This window comes from Pempheris klunzingeri, chromosome 3, assembly GCF_042242105.1.
Source record: "Pempheris klunzingeri isolate RE-2024b chromosome 3, fPemKlu1.hap1, whole genome shotgun sequence".
In the NCBI taxonomy this organism is placed as follows: Eukaryota; Metazoa; Chordata; class Actinopteri; order Acropomatiformes; family Pempheridae; genus Pempheris; species Pempheris klunzingeri.
In genome coordinates, this window is record NC_092014.1 from 8,583,288 (window position 1) to 8,598,522 (window position 15,235).

Here is a 15,235-nt window from a genome sequence, read left to right on the forward strand (position 1 = left end):
TTATTGTTATTATTGTTACTAGTATTTCTATTTATTTACTTTTATTTTTTTACAAAAACAATCAAATAACTAATAGGTATTATCATTGATTGATTGACTTTCTCTGATCTTTGTTTTTTGTCAAATATTGGATACATTTACCATTTTGGAACTAAAAAAATCCTTTCAATTAAACCATGTGAGAAATTTAGAATGACCTCACCAACTAAACACTGGTTTTGCAAACATTAACAATGTAAAATATTGGGAGCCACTGGGTAATTCTTTAACTCTGCACTGTGAGTGTTAGTTGATAAGTTGATCATCTGTTTGTTTAATGTGCCATCTTGATCTATAGGAGTAAAAAGTACATTAGAACTATAAGGTAGCACAGAAACACAATCACACTGTAACACTGTAAAAACAAATGTATTAAACTTTGTGTCCATCTTCTTAAACATCATAGTGAGTCAAGTAATAAAGCCAGTGAGTGTTGACTGGAGTGAGTTTTACCTTTAGCAGAGTGACTCAGATTGTGTGACTCAGTCAGTCAGAGAGGCAGCAGTCACGGACACTGAAATAACACAGTGAGCATCATTAACAGGTTCCTCAGAAAAATGTCATTCAGCTTTGGTTTTGGTTTGGGAGTCAAAAGTTTTGAGGCAATATTCATTAAAGTTTTCATGTGCTGTCATGTAGTCATTACACTTTTCTCCTCTCTTTCCAGAAACTTATCTATGCTTTTCACTATTCAGTACAGTAGCTTGAGTATAAGAATCCTAAGAGAAAAACAGACAAACCACAGAAACATCTTAAACATAGACAGATATTAAGACATTTCTCCATTCAGCAAAGGAAATACATGTGGCAGCTCCACAACAGCTGCTAAATGAACCTTGTTATCTCAAACACAATTAATGACTTTATTAATTGTTCACAAATTGTTTATAACAACTTTTAGGTTACCAGGTTGTGAAAAATTCCCCCATCATTTTCCAGAATAACACTTAAGATCAGCTGGAGTAAAATAAAAGCCTTTATTAACAACTTATTAACATTTACAAATACAGAAAACTCACCGTGAGCATTTATCAATAGATGACCAACATTTATAAATGTATTATCATGAAATAACTTAATAGGAATAAACCCAAAAATTATGTCAGTGACTCCTAGACTTTGATGATTCTTTGACTTTTCCTCCAGCATCACCATGAGGCTGAACTTTTTCTCTTTTTTTTCTTTTTAAGTGAAATGTTTCACCAACTTTTACAAGAGTTTGCCATCAAGTTTGATGCACACATTCATGTTGGCCTGTGGATGAACCGCAGTAACTTTGGCGATCTCTAACTTTAACTTAATTTTTTACCAAACGTACAAGATCAGCCTCAACTGTTTAGTTCTAATTAGCAAACGTTAGCATGTTAACACAATAAACGGTGAACATGGCAAACATTATACCTGTCAGTACTGTCATTGTAAGTATGTTGGCGCACTGTTGTTAGCATTTAGCACAAAGCACCACTGTTAAATGGAGCCTCTAGCGTGGCTGTTAACTCTTAACCTTGTTTTAGAGAGAATAATTTTTGTTCTCACAGAGGGTACCCTTTACCTTTTAACCTGATTCTCTTCTTGTGTAAGAATAACCCAATATTATGTAACCTTCTTCAGGCTTCTGAGAACTGACAACCAGTATTCAGAGGAAGTGGCATAAGTTGTGTTTTACTGCCATTTTATATATAACGATAAGAAGTTACCACAGCCGCTGCGTTGAAACTTGCTACCACCTCGTTTCTGCAGTTAGATGAAGAAGAGATAGTGCGAGTCTTTTATAAGTAGGCCAACAGCCTTGTCCCATAGATAATCATAACAGCATGACCCTCACATTCATGATTTTACACAGTGCAGTATTTTACAACAAAGAGTGACTTATAATCCTGCCTGAACTCGATCAAGAAACAAATCAAAAATCAAACATGGAGTGTAGCAAAGTCACAGCCTTGGAGTTATTTCAAGCTGCTGCTAGACACATTAACAATTTTCTCAAGAGATACGAGAGCAGCTGGCTCACTCGCTGAGTTCATACAAATTGTTTTCCTCCCTTCCTTAAAGTTTGTTCAGCTTCCCCCTCACTCGCTCTGTAGGGCTGCATACCTACCCGGCAGGAATGTGATTGTACTGCAGCTGAGGAGCCGTCAGACTTGTGGCTACAAGCTCGCAGATGATTGCATCACATCCGAGTGAGTTATCTGAGGGTGTGTGAGAGAGAGAGTCTTTTTTTCCCTTCCATTTAACATGTTAAGTCAGATCAGGAAGTGTGATGCTGTGACAGTGTAGAAGGAAGCGGGCACACAATGGCACTATGTTTGCCTCTTGGCCTGGTAACATGAGAGGCCTCCGGGTGAAGACCCCTCTGCTGCTGCTGCTGCTGCTGACCTCTCTGACTCGGACAGGTAGGACTGAAGACTGTTTTACTCTCTGAATTAAGACACAGCAGCTCCCTCCACGTTCCCGTCTCCTCCCTGCTTTCTCCTTTGTGCTTTTTGGTCCACTTTTCTGACTTTGTGTCAAGTGCCACTTCTGGACTGAAAGCAAATCTGTGAAAATGTAACACCTTTTGTTTTTCCTGTCTAAGCTATGCCACGTTTACTGAAACTAAATCCTTCCTGCATTTGAAATCAAACTCTTTTGTCTTGTCCTTGTTTTATGAAGCTAACACAAGCCTCTGTAACCTTTTAAAATTGTATAGTACACATAGACAGTAATCTAATCCCAGTAATCTTTGTATTCCACATTAGTTGAAAATCTAGTGTCTTTTCTTGAGCGAGAGAAACGTCTCCTCACTAAGGGAAATCTTTGACATGACAAAGCTCTGTCGGGAACAAATTGCTCAACATGTTGAAGATCTCCACCTCCTCTGCGCTGTACAATAGATGCATTTTGCAACCGTTTCTTATTTTTGTAACAGCCGCTCGAAATCATGAACACGGAAGTCTTCAGTTCCTGTGTAAGATGACAGATATTGTTGTTTTAGAAACGAGGCTGATGATGTCCCTGCAGAAAAAACTGTCCTCATTCACCTTTAATCTAAATGCTGCACGTGTCTTCCTTTAAGTTTCACTATTCAATTCAATGAGGTGACCGCGCCGTGATATAAAGTAACAAGAGGTGTTGAATTGCAGTGCTGAGCCAATATGACAATGAAGCTACAGATCAAACACCAGAGACAGCAGAGGAGGAGGAGGAGGAGGCAGTGGAATCAGACCCTGTATTTGATGGCGATGTCACAGGTAAAACAAACTCCACAGACAATAATAGGCTACACTACATGGCCAAAAGTGTGTGGACAGGTGTGTTGGTGTACTTTTATGTGGGATTGCTTTCAATAGTTTGGACTAGACCCTTTAGTTCTGAGTTTTTTGAAAAAAATAAAACCTGGATAATCATCTCTGACAGTTTCAAGTACTTTTTTAGTAACAGTTTAAGTAGTTTTTTAGTAGCATATATATATATATATGTATATATATATATACATATATATATATCATAACAGTGCAAACTGTGACTCGACATGGGGACGGCTCTTTCTTGTTGCAACATGTTTTCAAAGTGAGGTTCACAAAGAAATTGTTTTCTAAGATTGCTCCCACCTTTAACTATTTGGGTTTTTTATGTTGTTTTATGTCATATTTTCTCTGAAAGTCGAAAAGCCCACTCAGAAAAACAATTTGTGGAGAAATCTTTTACTGCTCTGGGCTTCAGTACACTGAGTACAGGTTTGGTCAGGCAACACTGGCAGTGGTGGAAAGTAACTTAAATACATTTAATCATAAATAAATACAAATTTGTGCAGCAAAGTTGTTTTTTCTTCACCATTAACCATCTCACAACTCTTTAGATTTATCATGTGACCCTTTGGAGGGACTTGACCCCTTGGCTAAGCTTATGTAAAGTGGGTCTTCCTTAACCAGCTATAATAGTGAAGAGCTTCTGACACATTGTTGCACCAGTATGGACAGTACTGATAGTTACAGTCAGATAGTTAAAGAACATTTTGCTGATAATACTTGTGCTCTTTTACTTAAGTGGTGCTTTAAATACACATTGGTTCCTTTCATTAGATTAATGAGCGTAATGTTGTGGTGTCCACACATTTAATGAGAGTATTACTCAGCGCAGACGTAGGCATCATGATGACGTGCTACTCTCTGTTTGTAGAACCACTCCCAACCAATCCTGATGAAGTCCCGATTCCCGATTCAGTGTCACCCCCCACAGATGACGGCATTCAAGACACAGGTCAGTAAAACATAACAGGTTTTCTCTGTCGTTGGCTCTTTTTGCTGAAAAAAAAAATCTCCACACCTACCATGAGGGAGAGTATTTCATAAATAGAAATGTTAGTAAAATAGTCAGTACTCACTGAGACATTTCAGTAAAATCATCTGATTATTTCCTGTACTGTTGTTTCCAGTTGAAACTCCCATAGAGGAAGAACGTGGCTCAGGTGATCATGGTATGTCAAACCATCCATGGCCTAACATACCAGCACAGTCCTGATTTGTGTCTAGAATACTGTAAATGTGAAAGTAATTTACCACAGATCTTATCCATTAGACTAAAGGACAGGACAATAAGAGCAACACTGCAGCAGGACACGATTATCACACAAGCTAATAAAGTTTAATGCATTTTCAGAAACAACAGTGGACCCCAATGCCACAGGTCCGACTGACATACCAGGAGAGGGAGAGGAGGAGGGTTTGAGTCCCATCATCATCCTGATCCCTGTGGTGCTGGTGGTCCTAATCATCGGCATGATAGTGTGCGGTATTTTCATCAGCCGCAGGTGGAACCAAAAAGCGAGGAATCAAGGTATGTGCATCACGAGACAGAACACTTTTCTGAAAATAAAATGTATTCTCCCATTCATCTTCTGGTGGCCAGTGTGGATAGTTTTGGCTGTTAGAGATTTTGTTTTTTTTATACATTGCAAGCATTGAAAGACTGCAATTAGAGCTATTTTCTATAAAAAGTTAAATATGAGTGCTTGTGTTGACAGAGAGATGCATGTATTACACTTTTAAACATCAAAGTTTCTGCTAATGTCACGAAAATGTTAAATTAAAGTGCATCTGAAACTATGAGGGTTAAATGGGAAAATATATTTCTTGCAGTTTGGTTGAACTGACGGTGAGTCTGACTTCATTCTTGTAGCATATGATTGAATTAACATGTTAAAAACATGTTGGCTTAACGATGCTTGTTATCGATATGACTACTAAGTGGCTCAACTTTTAAGTTAATATGGTCTAATACTCTGATGCTATTTGCCATCTTATTGTATCAAAGATGACTGATCCATGCTCTCATCTCATAGAGTTAAGAAAGGAAGATCCATATTTGGATGGATCCAGTACAGAGAAGGTGCCAATGTAAGTACTGAGAGTTTAATTCTTTCTTCTGCAGCTGCTAATTTGAAGAACTGTTGGTGAATGCTGTAAAATGTTTCATATGAAAGACATGTGTCATGGTTTGTAAGAGTTTAACCTCAAAGTGTCATTTCCTGATTGAGAAACATGATTTATGTCCAATGCAGGTAAAAAACAACAAGTTCAATGAGATTAAAAGTTGGTGAAAATGAGGTCTCATAAACAAGAGTTAGACCAAAGGGACAAATGAAATGTGTAGAAATGAATTAGTATGGTAACAAGGAAACAAGATTTTTTTAAAAAGTCAACATTAGGTCATTACAAGAAGTATTACACAATAAGTATCATGGTAAACATGTGCACAGAGTCCAAAAAGTAGTGCTTAAAAGAGACGAATACATAAACAGTGTTGTACTAGCAAAACATTAACAAACAACCAATCAGCAATCACATAGCAGCGTTACTAAAGAAAGAATACCTACAAATAATGGCCAAACAAGGGCATTTTGAGAGTACATATGAGATTTCTGTCAGTATTTGCTTGGACACAGATGACAAATAGGCAGATAGTTGTAATATTGTTGTAATAATGTGATAGTTGAACAATAAATGATACTGAACTGTGTCAGCAGTGGTTGCTACTGGCAACAGAAACCAGCTGCCAGCATCAGAAAACTTTGGTTGTGTCTGAAATCATTCACTCAATACTCCATACTCACTATACAACTCCTTTAGCCCCAGGCTGAGAAAGCTCTCACACTGGCATAATCTGGCACATTTCAAGTGGGCCAACCTTGACTTTATCTTAGGACGTGCTGGACCTGCTCCAGACCAGTGTTATCCCCTGAAAATCAATTAAACATGGGGCCAAAAGGTGCCAGTGTGAAAGTAACCACTGGAATTCACATTTTTGCTGTTAAAATGAGCAGCGACTTTCTAGAGTGTAAACAACAATGTTGTTGCTACAGACATTGCTACAGACACTGGTTACCCACGGCACATACATACATTGTGAAAGGCCCTGAAGAGGACTATACACAGACTGTATAACACAAGTGGACGTAGCTTTCAGGTCTGAAAAGTGAAGTCAATACGAAAGAGTCTTAAACCTGTTTTCTCTCTAATGGAGAGAAAGCATGGAGCGATTCTGCCGGTCCAAATGTATGGAAGTCTATGTGAAAATGAACCTACTTCTCATCTGATTTTATCACCTCAGTAAACACTTTCCTATGAGTTTATAGTCGCTAGTTTGCAGTCTTCTTCAACACAGTATGAACATTTAGTAAATTATGGTCTCATTTAGAATGAAATAAACCATAAAGCAAGGTGTGATTAAGGGTGGGGCTACCTTGTGACTAATCAGTCAGAAACGGTCTTCGCTGAATGAACGTCACTTCTGGCTCCAAAAAAACCAAGATGGCGACACCCTTAAAGCCAAACTTGAGGCTTCGAAACAGACAAACCAATGGGTGACATCATGCTGGCTACGCCCATCTCTTATATACAGTCTGTGGGATTATATAGTGAGCTCATTGCCAAAACTGACTAACTAACTAACTCTTTTGGACACTATTTGGGTCATTTTGTCTGCACCCTTAACTTTGTCCGTCTGCCATTTTTCTTTCTTTAAATGCATGATTGTATGTAGTTCTTTGTTAATAACCATCTGTTTTACCCTGTGTTTTCACAATGCCCTGTGGGACTTTGAGTCCACTTTATAGGGTATGTGTAATTATCCTCATTATACAGTCTGACTGCACTATAAAACGATGCACTCACCAAGTGGACTACATATTAAGTAGTGACTGATTGCAGACACAGCCTTTAAGTTGTTAATCTGTTTCTTGTGTCTTATCTTACACTTCCAGGCCCATGTTTGAAGAAGATGTGCCCTCTGTGCTGGAGCTCGAAATGGAAGAGTTGGACCAATGGATGAAAAAAGATGGTAGGTAACTTGAAATAATAGCTGTAGCATATAAGAGCATATCGGTTATGAAATGGGGATGTGTGCCTCGAAGATCTGTCAAACAAACAAGTCATTTATCAACCACATTGAGAGCTGCACATCGGATTACACACTCTGAATGTGGTTACTTCTGGATGTCATGTGTGATAAATGCTTGCCATGCTTTTTTTGTATATTGCATTTGTTACGTAAGTCTCTTCTTTAATATGAAATATTTTTAGGTATTTTCTTTCAGAATCCCAAAAAACTTTAAGGGAAGTCAAATTTTATTTATGTAGCCCAAAAATCACAAAGCATAATTTTCCTGTGCTCGAAGGTGTAACAGTGAATGTGGCAGGGGATTTTCCTCGCTGTACCATTTGTTCTAAAAACAGACATGAAGCAGCAAAAAGTGAAAATAAAAGGGGGAAACATTCCTGAGAAACAGTCTGCTTAGTTTGGGGAGTTTTCCAGCAGAGGTCACTGTTGCTCTAATTGTTACGACCGCTTTAGGAGAACATGCAGCCCAACATCACTGTCGTGTGTGTTTGGTTTGTTTGTTTTAGGCGAGACAGCAGATGACCCCAAACATGAGTAAATCTATGGTGAGCACGCTTCACACTTCTTACATGTTATATCCAGTTTATGAGCACACACAGATTTTATTCCCTTTCTTGTCATTCATCCCTCATTACCAGAGAGCTTTTTCTCATTATATTTTCGTAATAACACGTCTGGAAGTGTGTGCTAATGTTGTTTTAAGATATCAAAACAAATCTACTCTTTGCTTGTTTTCCTCCTCTGCTGTTAATATTTTCCCTCCTGTTCTTGTGTGAACTTTGAGAGTTCATTTGGCAGCGCTGATGACTAAATCATAACAGTGTCACAGACAGCAGCAAATTAATCATCAAGCAACGTTCCTGTTGGTATAAATACAACCTAATGAACTATCTCATTAGGTATACATTCAAAACCACAATCTGACTATCTATTTGCATATGTTTTGAGGCCTCATGACTAACCTGTTTCATACATCTTGTTGCACAATAATGCTGACACACACCGCAGATCGACTTGGGTTACAAGAAACAGTTTCCTTTTCGCTGCCAGCCTCTGTTTGTTTTGATGCACCAGCCGGTTTCAGTATAGCTGGGAGTGATGAACTGTGACCCTTTCATCGTGACACATGGCACAATTTGAAAGCACAAACACTCCTAACATCTGCTAGTGATTACAACAGGCATGCATGGAAGTGTGGCGCAACTTAACCCTGGGATAGTCTCCTTACTGCAAGGGCTGGGAAGGCGAGGTCAAGGTCCACTCCACCAACTGTTGACAAACGACATTTACACACCGCCTTTTCTCAGGATTTCATTTCCAAAGCTTTGCAAGTGTTGGAGGGCACTTTGATTCAACACAGAGGCACTCTGTACACAATGGGTTACACAAGAGGTCTCAAAACAGAAGTAAATGCGATGTTACCGGCGCTGTGGTTGCACAATGTGATGCCGTCTCCGTCTGCAGCAGCTGTGCAATGTTTGTCAGACCTGTGAAATTCCACAATAAGTCAGGCACAATAGTGGTTCAAATTAAAGAGAGAAAGCGTATACAATGCTGTTGGAGGTGCTTCAATAGCACGTTTTGAAACCTACCAATTACAGTGCACTCGAAGTAGATGAACCATTGTAGCCCTTTTCTCAAAAGAAAAACTGTTTGTTGAAGGTATTTAGGACAATTAAATCAAACAAAATGTAAGAAAATGAACAAAATAGCACTGTACTACAAGACTCCAACACTATATGGGATTTGAATCAAGTCAGAAGGCACCAAAAAAGTCACTCTAGATTTAGTTTATTGAAAAAGTGCTAAATTGTTTACTTGAGGCTGCATCCACTGGTTGATAAAACGTTGTTTGTAGTGAACATGTTAGCAAATCATTGTCTATTTGTTCTGTCTGTAAAGCGTCCTTGCGTTTCTTGAAAGGCAGTGTTTCTGTCCACTTGATCAATCCAAGTCCAATATAAACTCTCCTTTTAGCTTTGTTTTGGTCTCTACCAACTCCTGAAGGAAATATATTTGGCTACTAAATGCTCCTCTATATTCACCAGCTTGTTGCAGGTAGTGTATGGTGGTTTTATCTGAACTTTTTTGTCTGCTGCTACTGGAAACAAGGTAGACACGAGCAGTGCGAGTAAATCCCAACAGTAAAGTTGTGGGCCAGAAAACCAAACCAATGTGCTGAAAGACACTAAAACTCTCCATAGAACTGAAGAAGCAGAGTTGGGTGATTAATATTCTGTGGGTTTGTTATCACAAGTCATTGTTTTTTACTTATCTACATTTTACTTATTATCATCATCATGCATCTAATTATTTAACCAATGAAAAAAATATTGGGTTCTGCAGCTTTAAGCATTTAGCTCTCCAGTAACACAGAAATGTGGCTCAATATCCACAACAACAATAGAGTGGAAATCACACAAAGCAGGATCACTCACTTATCTGATTGTATTTAGATACATTACAGTTTTCAAGACATTCAAGACTAATTAAAGTTTAAAAATTCTGAAGTTTACTTTTAAAATTCTGCCAGAAAATGTTTTTTTTTTTAAAAACAACACAATCAAAAAGACGTCATAGATAAGTTGGCCAACACTATGTTATCTTTGACTGAGTGTACTTGTGCTCAGTTTGCACTGATCTAATGAGAGAGTGGATAGGTAGGTAGAGTGGTGGTTTGTTGGTGGAGCTTGTCGATGCTGATTCTGCTGTGACCCTTTTGTTTGTGTGGAGGCTGAAGACGACTGCAGTAAAGCTATGGATGAACTCAACAGTGCAGTTAGTAGAATATGGAACCATATGGACATAAAGCAGCAAAAAGTGACCGGATTTACTCTCTGAGAGAGACTTTCTCTCACTGACCTTGCACCAATTTTACCTGGAGTGGTCTGAAGGAGTCCGCCACACATCAGATAGACTCTCTGTGGATGTTCACGACTTCTACACCTCCAAGTGTTCAAACTTTCCTCTGGTGTGAGGTGCGTCTAGCGAGTGACAGCGTTTGGGAATATGTCTCATTGTTGTAATTGCTAATTTGCTTCATTTTGTTGTTTGCTGTATATTTCAGCCCTCAGAGGTGCCCAGAATGAGAATATCACCTATTATTGTTTGTTATATGTTGATGGACCACCTGTGGCAGGTTACATAGAAATAATCAGGGAAGCTACATCCTCCTCACAGCTTCACTTCACTTTCAGGAATGAGAGAAAAGAGTTTGAAAGTGTGTTTTTTTTTTTTTATATGTATGGACTAAGAATTTTTAGTAGTTTTGGTGGATACACACACTGAAGATATTAACAGTAATTTTGCTGCACATTTAGTTGAAGCATCATTAAGCTACAATAAAATGTAGGGTAAATTATTTAAACTATTCCCTGAGCGTATGGCTGTGAACTCCATCACCACTGCCGACTTTAGAGGAATGACCTCCTTCTCTCTTTGTCTCTGTGACTCTGACTTTATTGTCACCTCTCTCCCATGATTTCTTTACTGCAGGTTAACAAAGGACACTCTCCCGGTATGCAAGGACACAGTCAGCAATGCATTGTTGCCAGCTTGGATGTTCAGACCTTTGTACAATAATCCCGCAACAACTGCCAGGAAACACCACAACCCTTAAAGGACACTTACAACTATTATTTTCATTTTTACAGTTAAATAATCAGTCTTCAGTGGACAGCAATGTGAAACAAATGGACTTAACCTTGTTAAATAGGGCTATTTTGTTATGAAAGTGATCAGTGTTGTGCCTTTCATGTATTGTTTCTGTGATTCTTTGCCTGTTTTAGTTGTGCTGTTGATGCAGTATTCAGTTATACCAGGTACATGGACAGTATTTTCTGTCTCAATCAATCAGCCAGAGTGACAAGTATTAAGTTTAAACATAAAAAAAACACTCTGCTACAGCTGCCAAGCATTCTCCTCTCTACAGATTTGTATAGTTAAAGAGTATATGGTCATCTTAAAGTGCTTTCAGTCAATATTCTCCTCCACCCCCTCACAGATACGATTGCTCATAGTTTCTACTGATGGCTTCTTCTGATACCTCAAAGCCTCTTTGTTGTACTACACTGTGTGACTCCCTCCAGCTGCAGGTTTTAATGGGGAAATATCCTGTTGAAGATTGTAGGCATGCATGACAGAGAGGACCACTCCTTTTCATTCCTGCAGACGCCTGGTTAGGACTTCTGAGGGCGTGTTTTTATTCAGAAGCTGAAATCTCTGAGTGTGAAATCAGCTGGATTCTATTTCTGACTCTTTTGATAAATTATCACTCGTTGCTGCAACATCTTTCTACAAGCTGCTACTGATTATCTTATCTCACTGATGATAATAACTCTCTGACTGAATACTTCGTGTCTACAGATGCTGTATTGTTTCCAGTTTGGGCTTAATAGTTCTGAATCTATGCAGTCATAACACTGATCTAAATGTGAGTGCTACTTTCTAAACATGTCAGTCAGTATTTTGCAGTACCTTTGCACTGTATATATGAGAATACAGTATACCAAAAGATATTATTTTCAAGAAATGCCTTTTGTAAATAGTTCATGTATGGCTGTAGTGTTGTTATTTTGCTGATGAAGCTTTGAATAAAATTTAGATAAATAAAATCTCCTGATAAAAATAGGATGTTTGAGCGTTTATAGCCACTTGGGATGGCAACGTTGGCCGGTCCACCACTTTGTTTCAGTCTGAAATGTCTTAACAACTGTTACATGGATTGCCATGAAATTGTGCACTAACATTTATGGTTCCCAGAGGATGAATCCCACTGGCTTTAGTGATCCAGTGACCTCTACCTCTGCCTAATAACTTCGGAGATCCTTTTAGTTTTCTAACTAGCGCCATTATCAGGTCATTAACATCGTTACATTTTTACTTCTTTTTTTTTTTAACAAATAACAAATTCAGCTGTACTTAAAGCTCATTAGTATCTTCTGCATGCTAGCAGATTAAACTGAGATACTCATTTGCTAAATCATCGCTTTAGCATTGTGAGCAGACTTCGTGACTCCTGCTGTGAATTTGCTGAATAGTCTGCTTCACTTTCCTCTTTAAACTCTATGAGTCTGATAGCATTCATCCCAGAGGAAGGTCTGGGGGAGGATGGACAATCCATGCAAACCAATGAATACAAATGAGAAATAAGTCCGTCACCCCATTTTCTCCTACTTTTCACTCTGTTTTTCATTAGACTTCCAGACGGCAGTTGTGTCTGTCACCTTACAATGTCTGCATCGTCACTGCTGTCTGGCTGGTCAGACTCCGCTGACTAAATATTGACATTTTCACAATCAACAAATAACGCCTGAGGAAACACTGAATTTCTATTTACTCAGGTACATCAAACCTGCCTCTTGTTTTGGCAGTAATTTAGGTTTGGAGCATAATGCTACCAGAAAGGGTTAGGATCGATTTTGTAATCTTAACTATGTTTAATCCACCAATCATATATAAGAAACTGAATTCACTAGTCCTGTGTGGTACTACTCAGCCTGTGAAAACAGTTGTTTGATGTTTTCTGTGGCTCAGGTGGAGATCTGGTAAGTCTTTAGCTCGGAGACAGAAACCCTGGAGGCATAGACTTTAAAAGACGTGGGCTCTGGCAAAAGATGTTGCATTATAGAATCCTGTATGAAAATGTAATACTAAATCGCTGGAGTACTCTAGCTACTCAAAGCCTTCCTCTTTGGTTTATTTCTGACCTTTTTTGTCTCATGAGTGTGTGCATAGTGTGAGATCTTCAGGCAGAGGTCTTTTATTTGTTCCAGAGTCCAGGTCGAGGCAGAGTCTTTGCAATCAGGGCCCCGAGGCTGTGGAGTGACCTGAAGAGGGAAGCCTGGCTGAATCAGTAACAGTTTGAAAGTCTCCTCTTATAACAGACTTTTATCTTATCCTGATTTTACTCGCTCGAATTTGTTTTTCTGACATTGTTTTATTCTGGTTCAGCTTAATGGCGTTTTTTTGTCCATTATGTTTTTTTACATTTGCATTTTTCAACATTGGTTTTAATTGAGCTGAAATGCTTTTTCACTAACTGATTAGTCAATGAACAGAAAATTATCAGTTTAGGTTATCTTGCAAGTTGGTCTTTGTCTCATTTAGCATACTGAATATGTATCTACCTCACTGACATTTATAAATCAAACAATCGGTCAATTAATCAAGAAACTAACCTGCAGATAAACTGATAAAGAAGCAAATATTTGCTGCAGCCCTTGGTTTTCATTTTTTATTACACTATAAGCTCATACAAACACAACATTTCTATATTGAGAAAGAACAAAATAATGCAAATCCACACCTCTACCCTTAGATGCTTCACAGCAACAGGTTTTGGGTTTTTCTCACTGGGTACACAGGCAGTGTCACTTGCAAACAGCATTGTCCACATCGTGCCAAATTCTGGCTGAACTGGTTTTCATGTAAATAAAACAGCAATGCTTCCTCCCAAACATGAATGTGGGTAATGTATTTACTGAAAAATCTGAGCATGTAGCATGAGACTTTTTTAGCTGACTACAACTTGACCAAGAGGCAAAGGAGTGTCACACCGGGTACAGGATATTTACTGGTTTAAGTCAGGATGAGCATGTTTATAATGTTGATTAAAGGCATGTCTGTCACAGTGAACTGAAATGTGATGTAATCCCCTAGAGGACATGTTCATAACATCATATTTCCAGTGACCCGTCTGTCTGAATTTACCACGCTTTACAGACTGAATCACTGTCTACCCAGCAGGCACTGTTGCTGCCTGTCACACTCTATCAGCTCCATTTCACAGGCGTGTTTGTTTGCCTTCAAGAGCTGTGATGCTACAGAGCATCATTCGTCTGTCGCAATCAGCGCATTCACTCATTCTTGGGCAATCGTTGAGTGGAAAACACCAGGGGATCTGTGTGAGTGAGAGAGAATGAGTGTTTGTGTCATTATAGGAGACTTCGTCTTATGAGAAATTTAAACCATGTGAAACTTTCCACTGCCTCTTACGAAATACTGCTTCTTGCACTATTTGGACAATATTTGATGAAACTGACGCATCAGCCATGTCTGTAGCTACCATTAACAGTACAGAAGCTATGATCTCTGTATTTTTTTTCACATTTGGAGATGTGAAGCATACGTTTTATAACTAAAAGTCATACATTATTGGATTTTAATGGTGAGACCAACTTTATATATGCTATATCATAGCAACTCATAGATTTTCCTTATGAGATTGTAATTCTTGTATATTTTTTCTTCAGCGGTTCCCAGCCTGGGGGTCAGGAGCTCCAGACACTTTTGTAACACAATATATTTTTAATTTAATGTCATAAAATAAAACTGACTCTATACATTACTTTTTTTTAAGATGTTAAAAGCCACAACAACTGGGGACCACTGTTTTAGGCGATTGTGTTAGGAAACATTTTAGAGATGATTCTCAGGTCTCTTCACAGTGGTCTACAGATGTACGTGTTTGTGTAAATATTGGGATACAATCTCAGCATTTCTAAAATCCTGGCATTAGCCCTGACATAAACACCTACAACGCTCAGGATTATCCAGTATATTTTGGTGTTTAGTTTCACCAACAACACAACCAAAACTGCACGTAGAGAGATGACACCGATGAAAAACTCCAGCCAAGAGTTCTGCTTTTTGTGAAGAGTCACCAACAGGAGCAGTTTCCATAAAAGCATGCAGCTATAGAGAGTATTTAGTAACAAAGTGAGGATATTTACAGTCGTCTTTTGTTTCCAGGGTCTGCTTTTCAGTCTTCATTGACCAGATGCCAGTCTCAATTCCACACTTCTCAGGATCACATATT

General features: G+C 38.5%; 1 protein-coding gene across 1 annotated transcript; it reads left to right on the forward strand.

Annotated features, from left to right (window-relative positions):
• The first annotated feature begins 2,294 nt into the window (after positions 1-2,294).
• On the forward strand, positions 2,295-11,762 carry tmem154 (transmembrane protein 154). The gene is made up of 9 exons (XM_070827756.1): positions 2,295-2,432; positions 3,162-3,269; positions 4,198-4,278; positions 4,454-4,495; positions 4,678-4,854; positions 5,360-5,414; positions 7,280-7,356; positions 7,923-7,961; positions 10,912-11,762. Exons 1-8 carry the CDS (start codon positions 2,342-2,344, stop codon positions 7,952-7,954), a joined length of 663 nt encoding a protein of 220 aa, XP_070683857.1. The 5' UTR covers positions 2,295-2,341; the 3' UTR covers positions 7,955-7,961; positions 10,912-11,762.
• The last annotated feature ends 3,473 nt before the right edge of the window (positions 11,763-15,235 follow it).